Source organism: Phragmites australis, chromosome 11, assembly GCF_958298935.1.
Source record: "Phragmites australis chromosome 11, lpPhrAust1.1, whole genome shotgun sequence".
Classification (NCBI taxonomy): Eukaryota; Viridiplantae; Streptophyta; class Magnoliopsida; order Poales; family Poaceae; genus Phragmites; species Phragmites australis.
This window is the reverse complement of record NC_084931.1, coordinates 26,977,912-26,987,720: the sequence shown is the minus strand read 5'-3', so window position 1 is coordinate 26,987,720 and position 9,809 is coordinate 26,977,912. Positions and strand designations below refer to the sequence as shown.

General features: G+C 47.6%; 1 protein-coding gene across 1 annotated transcript; it reads left to right on the top strand.

Moving 5' to 3' along the window:
* The first annotated feature begins 8,031 nt into the window (after positions 1–8,031).
* On the top strand, positions 8,032–9,809 carry LOC133885668 (probable protein phosphatase 2C 49). The gene is made up of 4 exons (XM_062325405.1): positions 8,032–8,595; positions 8,694–9,041; positions 9,130–9,235; positions 9,350–9,809. The coding sequence occupies exons 1-4, from the start codon at positions 8,215–8,217 to the stop codon at positions 9,697–9,699; spliced, it is 1,185 nt and encodes a 394-aa protein (XP_062181389.1). The 5' UTR covers positions 8,032–8,214; the 3' UTR covers positions 9,700–9,809.

The following is a 9,809-nucleotide window of genomic DNA, read 5'->3' as shown; positions in this document are numbered from 1 at the left end:
TCTTAGTAGAGTCTCTTAGATTTAATTTGCTTCATGTAGCTCAACTATGTGATGTAGGCTTCATATGTTTATTTAGTGATGTTGATGTTGTCATAACTAGCAAAAAGTATAATGATCTAATCTTTGAAGGATTTAGACATAGACATATCTATTTTGTAGATTTTTTTTCTCTAATGAAGCTAGCTTGACAATATGCCTCTTCACCAAGACATCCATGGGTTGGCTTTGGTATCGTCGACTTGCACACATTGGAATGAGCTAACTCAAGAAGGTGTTCAAAAATGAAATGGTGATTGGTTTGAAGGATGTAGTGTTCGAGAAGGACAAATTGTGTAGTGCTTGCAAAGAGGGAAAGCAAGTTGCAAGCTCCCATCCATACAAGTTAATGATGTCTACATCAAAAACCTTGGAGCTTCTACACATGAACCTCTTTGGATCAACTACCTACAAAGTATTGGTGGTAATCTCTATTGCCTTGTCATTATTGATGATTATTCGAGATACACTTGGACTTTGTTTTTAGATGACAAGAGCAAGACCATTGGGATCTACAAGAAGTTCACGAAAAGGGCTCAAAATAAGTTTGAGACCACAATTGTGAAGATTCGAAGTGACAACGGCACAGAGTCAAGAACACTCAAGTTGAAGATTATTGTGATGATAGAGGCATCAAGTATGAGTTCTCATCAATCTATACCCCTCAACAAAATAGCATGGTGGAGAGGAAGAACATGACATTGATCACTGTTGCAAGAGCAATGTTAGATGAGTATGGTACGCCAGAGAAGTTTTGGGTCGAAGCAATCAACACAGCGTGTCATGCATCCAACCGAATGTATCTCCACTAACTCGTGAAGAAGACGCCATATGTGTTTCTCATTGGGAGGAAACCCAATATCTCCTATTTTCAATTGTTCGGGTGTAAGTGTTTTATCTACAATAAAAGAGAACACATGTGAGGAACCGTCCAAATAATATTCTAATTAATCACCAAGAGGATCATTATTCCTAATCACAACCTCGATGATTAACTAGAATATCATCTCGGTAGTCCCGGCACGTGTTTTGTGCCCAAGATCGGAACACATACCTTCCCAACATGTATATCACAACAAAGCTTAAGAAAGAGCGGGTAATTAACATTATATTACAAGTTCTTAAGCAAGCAACAAGTTATCACAATTTACAACAAAAGAGAGCTAGGAGTAGACTAAAACCTGCTCAACTCCTAACCAACAAAAGAAGTAAGCAGCGGAAGACTAAAAGCTATACAACAAAAGGATATGGAGCCACATGCCCTTAGGCTCCATACCAAAACACTGAGTTCGGAGTAGAGTGTGCTACTCCTGCCCGCCACCCTGATCGGCAGGCACAAAGTAGCCAAACACCGCCCCTTCCTCGCCAACCAGTGAACTTGCATCAACTTAAGGGCAGCACTCTGAGTATGAAGGTACTCGCAAGTCTTACACAATATAGGTATATAATATCCCGACTCCAAGGATTATGCATTAAGCTGTTAGCAAGAGTAGGCCTAAAGGTTAAGTAAAACATATGCGGTAATCAACCTAGACATATGTGTGAGCAACTAACTTAACCAATATATATGAAATTACCCTGTAACTACCAACTGATCATATGAAACTGAAACCACATTAGTATCAATGTATAACAAGTACCATCTCGACCATCTCCCACATATTCGAACCACAAACCACATATCCGAACCATACAACTGAACCAACCACGAGAACTCTACGACTGGGTGCAAATGAAATAATAGCATGCTCATGACCGAGAGCGCGACAATTTGAATTGTTTATACACCATGCAGGGGGATCCTCCTGGACCCACACGATTCGGGGACCATACGGCTTGTGCCACCCGCTAAAGTGCACATAAGGGGGTACCCATGCCAACCTTTCCCAACCAGCCCCAACTGTGTGCGACATGCAATGCTCGGTGTGGCGGTACCAGAACTATTCCCGGAACAAACTAGTACCGCTTACAAGCCCGCTAGCTCACACCGTCGTTGTTCAGGCCCCACAAAGCCACATCTACGAAGGTATTCGGCTCGCCTTACCATTAGATCGGCATGTGGTGAGTAAGGTAAGTGCTAAAGCCAACGACGATCAGCCTTAAACGATGCATGCGGCCTACGGTGTCCGGATTCCCTTCCCGAACTACCCCCGGACTTTCCTTGAGGGCAGATGACACCCCTAACACCGCCCACATCTCGTCTCATACTCACCACTCGACCAACCAACATCATCGACCCAACATTGTAATCATTGTGAAGGTAATTAACCTACAGCTCGCGAACGATGGGACGTTCCACCGCTCGACTTCTACCGAGGACCTATGCATTGCTAAGCATCTCGCATTACTTTTAAATTAGACCTTAGCATAATTAAACCCAGGCTACAAGGATATGGATCAACAATACATCAAGGTAGAGACAATGCAATTCAACATAGGACCTACCCATCAAAACCCAACATTGACTTCCTATACATGCAAACCTATACATAAGCATAATTTATCAATATTTAGACTCCATTCAATACAACCGACAGAGTTCAATATGATAGATGCTTGCCTTGATGCACTGGTTCACAAAGGTGCGGCGCCTCGGGATCGACCTCGCTCGCCGGGATCGTTGGTTCGACGATCTCTAAAAAGAATAACGCGTGCAATGCAATGAGTATGAATGAAGTGCAAATATATGCCACAATATGCATATAATGGATGAAAATATTTTTCCTTGATATAACAAGTCATAAGGAAACTAGCAAAATTGGATTCATCAATTTTGGACTTATGATGAATTAACGGTGAATTAATGAAGCTTTAACTAATTAATTAATCTTAGAAATATAATTCATTATTTAATAGCTGGGGATATTTTTAATAGGTAGAGTAGGTTATTATGAAAACAAAAAATTTGTTTCATAATTTTTAGAGCTACAGAGAATTTATTATGAATTTTACAAATTTCAGCAAGCAGTAACTGTGCTTTCTGGGTATACAGCGGTTAGACCGCAGGTATACTGGCGGTCAGACAGCCAAGAGTCCCGGTCAGACCGCCGGAAATGCGGTCAGACTATCTCCATGCAGAGGGTTTTGGCCCCTGGTAGTCTGACCGACCTTGGGGTGGCGGTCAGATCGCTGGGAGTCACCAAGGGCACTTTGGGAGCTCATTGGCGATGATTTCGGCGACATTTGGAGTGAGGACTTGGACCTAGAGCATCACATTAACTCCCTCTACCGTGTAGGACAACATGTATACGCCAAAATCGACCAAAACTCGGCTATTGCTTCTAATTCACTAAGAACTCATGAACTTCAAACCCCTAGCTCAAAATTTGAAATCCAACCATCTAAAAGGTGGATTCTTGCCATGGGAGTTTAGGGGACTCACCCAAAGGCCTTTACCGAGGTTGTGGACCACTGATTGAAGGAGGAAATGGAGGGAAAAGCTCGGGAGGCGTTCTTCATATTTCAACCCTAAACACCAAAAGACACTAAATCCGGCTCAAATCCTCCGGGAAAACGAAAATGAATTAGGGGGATGGATAGCTCATGAGCTTTTGATCGCAATGATACCACATACTCACCTCAAATCCCTCTCTTGAGCTCGGATTTTGGAAGAAAAGAGAGAGGGAGTGAGAGGGAGAGTGAGAGGGGAGGGGAGCACGGGTGGGGGATGTGAGGAAGAGTGAGAAGAAGAGAGAGTGAGCTGCCACTTTAGAGGGAGAGAGAATGGGGTGGTTGGCCCACTCCGGTGGGGCTCATGTGTTAGAGAAAGAGCTCGTTTTAACTATGAATTCAATTCTTTTCTTTCCCGAATTTCTTTCTCTCATCCAATTGTTTTCAAATGAAGTGCTCTAGTACATCAAAATAATTTACCTCAAAATTAATTATTATGCTAATGATGCATGATTAAGTTTAATCATGCGATTATGGAATTTGGAACGTGACAACACCTAGGCAAGCTTGAAAAACATTGTGATATTAGTTTTCTTGTTGGTTATTCATCGAACTCCAAAGCATATCGAGTATTCAACAATGCCACCAATTTTGTTAAAGAAACTTGTGATGTGCAGTTTGATGAATCTAATGGCTCCCAAGTAGAACATATTTCTTGTGATGATGTAGATGATGAGGCATTGAGAGATGTGATAAAAAATATGATGATTGGGGATATCAAGCCTAAGGAGGAGGATGAAGATGTACCTTCTACTTCAACTCCCCACACCTCCTTGGTGTTGGGGATGATCTCCCCCCCCCCCTCTTCGGAGGATAGCTCGAAGTCTCCTGGAAAGACCACATGTTTGTCACTACATGTTCGTTTCAGGAACTGCATCTAAAGGTTGCGAAAGTCGCGAAGCACCATCGGTCAAAGGATGTAGGTGTGCCCGCAGTCCTGGCTTCCCGTGTTGGCAAAGACGGTGGCGATCCTTCGATCGAAAGCCTAAGTCTGTGCCAGCGGTCCTGATTGACCGCAGCGGGCGAAGGTAGCAGCCGATCTTCGCTCAGAAGCCGAAGGCCATCCCACGGACGACAGAATGGAGAAGACTTTAGCGGATCTCTGGAGCTGAAGATCATGACTGGATAGCGGGGCCCGCTCTGGTCGCCCGGGGCAGAGTTGTGATTATGTAAATATGCTTAATTGTACCATAATGCCCTCGAATATTCTAAGAATGTAGCAGGTAAGGGGGTAAGGACTGTAAACCACACCTGGAGTGGTCGAGTACGGGTTATAAATAAGGCCATACTGTACCCGGAAGGGAGATCGAAAACAGTTCCACCCCAAACATGAGTCACCCCGAGGACCCTTCGGCATTTCTGTAAGCGAAGGTCCACCTTGTTTGGGATTTCGGTCCTAACACTTAGCACCCCAAGTTGATCAAGATAATTAGAAGAATGATCAACCACATCCATCACAAGATGTTCATATCTCTTAAAAGGAAGCTCGAGCTCGTGCTAAAGATGTTGGACCACTATAAGATATACCTCAAGAACCACAAGTGAAGCAAACGTATATTTCTAAGGATCACCCAATTGACTATATCATTGGGAGCCCATCTAGGAGAGTAAGAACTCCCTCTCGCCAATATGATTTATTTTATGAATATTACTTGTTTGTCTCTTATTTGAAACCCACATATGTAGATGAGGTACTTAAAGATCTGAATTGGGTAATTGCTATGCAAGAAGAACTCAACAACTTCACCCACAATGAAGTATGGATACTTAAAGAAAGACCTCAAGACAAGAATGTGATAAGAACCAAGTGGGTCTTCGGCAACAGGTAAGATGAACATGGTATGGTGGTACGCAACAAGGTAAGACTAGTCACACAAGGCACAAGTTAAATGTTTGGATTTTGGCAAAATATTCACTCCCGTGGCAAGGATTGAAGTCATCCATATCATTCTTGCATTTTCTTAATATCTTAACATCAAGCTTTATCAAATGGATGTAAAGAGTACATTTTAAATGCCTTTATTCATGAACTTGTTTATGTTGAACAACCTCCCTGTTTTAAAGATTCTAGGTATCTTAATCATGTCTATATGTCGTATAAGACGCTTTATGGACTCAAGCAAGCCCCAAGAGTTTGGTGTGAACGCCTACGTGACTTCCTTATCAACCAAGAATTCAAGATCGGAAGGATGAACACTACATTGTTCACAAACATCATCAACAATGAGCATTTCTTGTGTCAAATTTATGTTGATGATATAATATTTTGTTCAACTAACAAAGAGTTTTATAAGTAATTTGGTAACATGATGTCTAGAGAGTTTGAGATGTCAATAATTGGCGAGCTCAACTACTTCTTTAGATTTCAAATCAAGCAATTACCTTCCATCAGGAAAAGTACACGAGGGGCATCCTTAAGAATTTCAAGATAGATGATTACAAGCCAATCAAGACCCCCATGCCTACTAATGGGCATCTCGACTTGGATGAAACGGGTAAATTGACCAAAAATTTTATTGTTCTATGATTGGGTCACTTCTTTCTTTACCTTACTGCATCTAGGCTCGATATTATGTTTAGTGTATACATATGTGCTCATTTTCAAGCTAATACTAAGGTATCACATCTTGGCGCATTTAAGAGGATCCTTAGATACCTAAAGTATACACCTAGCATAGGCTTACGGTACCCTAAAGGTGCTAGTTTTCTACTCTTGGGTTACACGGATTCGGACTTTGCCAGATGCCATATGGATCATAAGAGTATTTTGGGTGGGTGCCACTTTCTAGGGAAGTCCCTAGTCTCATGGTCTTCTAAGAAGCAAAATTCAGTTGTCTTGTCCACCGCGGAAGCCGAATACATAGCCGTCGGAGCATATTATGCTCAAATATTTTATATGAAGCAAACCTTGTTAGACTTTGGTGCTTATTAGAGAAGGTTCCACTCCTTTGTGATAATGAGTGCCGTAAAAATTGCTAACAATTCCGTTCAACACTCTCGCATAAAGCACGTTGATATTCATCATCACATTGTGATCATCTTCGCCCCCATTCTTCCTCACCTCCGGAGGCATTTTCTCGTCATCCTTAGCCCCACCCTATTCGCCTCCTTCGTCCCCGATGACTCTTGCTGGATCCGTCGCTGCCAGCCACCGCCATGCTAAACCCGTGTTGCCAGGAAGTTGATTTGACCCCCCCCCCATCACCAGCCTTGCGCACTGCCCTTCTATTGCTATTGGCTCCGGTAGCACTATTGCCACCCACCTTGCCGCCTGCTCTGACCTCCCTCTAAACCAGAGGTACAAAGAACCCTCGAGCCCTAACCCTAAAATCGGGAGGTGTGTGGTGCCGACGTGGAAGGGCGAGGTGGGACATTAGGGTGGGAGAACATATGGCGGTGTTGGTGCCATGGGAAGGGATGAGAGAAGGAAGAAGAGGATGTCGGTGCCGGAAGGAAGATGATACGCAATTCACTTAAAGACCACATGGCACTTGCGTGTTACGCGATAATGTGTGTATAGTATGCTCCCTCTAGTCACAAATAAGTGTCGTTTTGGATTGCATGTTGTCAATATTTTTAAACTTCGAGTACAAATTACTTTTTTTTTATTGAGTTTGGACATTTAAAAATGATACCGGAAGATTTGTCCCAAAAAATAGTTTTATAATAATATAACTTTGCTAGATTCTATAAATATATTACACAAATAATTAATAGTTAAATATATATTTTAAAGACTATGTCAATATTCAAAATAATACTTGAATCACGGAGGAGCCGATCGCAGCAGCGGCAGCCTTCAGCTCGTCGAGAAGGCCGTGGTGGGCCGTGGGCGAGCTTGCGCACAGCGGGCGGCCTCCAGCTCGGCAGGAGCCTCCGTCTCGGCGCAAGGCCTAGCCATGACTAGCTGCCACGAGCCGCTCCATATTCTCGGCCGGCGTCCACCTTGACGAAAGCTTTGATCGCTCTTACCAATTTCGACAATCACATAGGCCCGACAAGGCGGTCCCACACGACAGTGAGGTCTCCACGATATTTTTAGGAGCCGGATCGGGCGGCCCGCGAGAAAGCAACTGTCGAGCCGCTGTGCCGCGCAGGCATCAACACCACGCCGCCGCGTGTACGCGCTGGCCCGCTAATCACAGGCGCCCCACGAGGCCACGCCGCTCGTAATCTCCGCTGATATCTCTCCCTAGCCAACAGTCGGCGCCCTGTCCCCTCCACGTGTAGGGCCGCAACGGGCGCCGTCCCCCGGGCTGATGGCTCCTCCGGTCCTCGCGCGCGCGCGAGGGGAGCACGGATATTTTACGAGACTCTTTAAAAAAATCTCCAGGACATTTTGATCTATATTATTTTTTCTGATTCAATAATTGTTATGTGTAATTAGAAGAAAAAAAGACATGTAGCATATATAAAAAAGAGTCTTCCTATAAGTTTGAATCTATGAGTTTGAATCTTATAGAATTTGCATGGCGTTCTTAAATCCCGTCGCGGTTCGCGCTCGGAGGCTCGCTCACGCGTCTCGTTTCGGCCGCGCGGTTGGTTGCTCGGGTTCCCTGAGGGCAACGGCAACGGCGACGCGGGTGGCTTAAGGAGACGAGGCGCGACAAAAATCTAGCGCGCGTCGTCGCGGTGGCATTGCGCCTCTGCCTTACGTACGTTCGCTCGTACGTAGGGGGCTGGAACCGATAGCCCTGTCGGCGCGCGCGCGTCGCGAGCCTGACGCGCATGGCCGAGGTCTACTGCGAGGAGGCCAAGTCGACGCCAGCGCCGGCGTCGTCGGTGGCCGCCACCACGCTCGCCAGGAGCCGCGCTAGGGTTGAAATGGCCGTGGCCGGGGGATTCCGCCCCAAGCCGGCTGCGGATGAGGGTGGCAGTGGCGCGCGCGGCGGCAAGCGGCTGAGGGTTGCGTGCGCGACGCCAGGCCGCCCGTGTCCAAGGCGCGGAGCGTGGTCCGGGTCGAGGTGGTGGCCGAGGTACGGCGTCACCTCCGTGTGCGGCCTCCGGCGCGAGATGGAGGATGCTGTGTCCATCAGGCCGGACTTCCTGCGCAGCTCCTCCGGCAAGCACCATTTCTTCGGCGTCTTTGACGGCCACGGTTGCTCCCATGTACGCGTGCCGTGCACACGTCGTGTACATAAGCTACGAGCGATACAGTGAACGAGTGTCGACTTTACGCTGAGCGGGTGGTGTTCTTGTGCCGTCAGGTGGCCAGGATGTGCCAGGACAGGATGCAGGAGCTGGTCGCGGACGAGTTCAGGAAGGCGCGCTCCGGCAAAGGAGCCACGGCTGCGGCGGAGCCAGCGTGGAAGGAGGCGATGGAAAAAGGGTTCGCGCGGATGGACGATGAGGCATCGAGCTGGGCCGCGAGCCGCGGTGGTGATGACCCCGTCTGCCGCTGCGAGTTGCAGTCGCCGGCCCGGTGCGACCTTGTGGGCTCAACCGCCGTTGTCGCGGTCGTCGGCCCCACCCACGTAGTCATCGCCAACGCCGGCGACTCCCGCGCTGTCCTCTCCCGCGCCGGCGTCCCCGTCCCCCTGTCTGTCGATCACAAGGTAATCTTCGAAGGACACTCACACACTTGTCATCTCAGCTTCTTCGTCGCCCGTGTTTCCGTGTTCTTAACTTGCCCATTTGTATCAGCCTGACCGGCCCGACGAGTTAGAGCGCATTCGTGAGGCGGGTGGCCGCGTCATCTACTGGGAAGGCGCCAGGGTGCTCGGCGTCCTTGCCATGTCTCGAGCCATCGGTGAGCGCCGCGCTGTCTTTAGTTTGAAATCTGAGCTTTTGCCGAATCCATCGTCAAGAATACATTTTGCCTTTCGGGCAGCGGTGCTTAGTGTGCTGTGGCCGCTGCGCGCAGGGGACGGCTACCTGAAGCCGTTCGTGACGGCGGAGCCGGAGGTGACGGTGACGGAGCGCTCCGACGACGACGAGTGCCTGATCCTGGCGAGCGACGGGCTGTGGGACGTAGTGACCAACGAGATGGCGTGCGAGGTCGTCAGGGCGTGCTTCCGGAGCAACGGCCCGCCGTCGCCGGGCTCGAGGCCGAACGGCGTGCTCCCGTCCGCCGCCGCGGTGAAGGGGGTGGACAAGGCCGAGTCCAACAGGGCGTGCTCCGACGCGGCCCTGCTGCTCGCGAAGCTCGCACTCGCGCGCCGGAGCTCGGACAACGTCAGCGTCGTCGTCGTCGACCTCCGGCGTGGGTTCTGATTCTTGGGGCAACATTAGATGCCTCGTACGCCATTGTTTCCACCTCCTCTTCTTTTGCTTATTGCTACTACGACATGGTGGATTAATAAATAATAGCCTAATTCTCTGAT

What these genes read in the sequence shown, in the direction of transcription:
- LOC133885668 (XM_062325405.1), top strand. Translation starts at nt 8,215, where the DNA reads ATGGCCGAGGTCTACTGCGAGGAGGCCAAGTCGACGCCAGCGCCGGCG. An exon ending in ACGGCCACGGTTGCTCCCAT is followed by an intron (nt 8,596 to 8,693) that starts GTACGCGTGCCG and finishes TTGTGCCGTCAG; the next exon opens with GTGGCCAGGATGTGCCAGGA. An exon ending in CCCTGTCTGTCGATCACAAG is followed by an intron (nt 9,042 to 9,129) that starts GTAATCTTCGAA and finishes CATTTGTATCAG; the next exon opens with CCTGACCGGCCCGACGAGTT.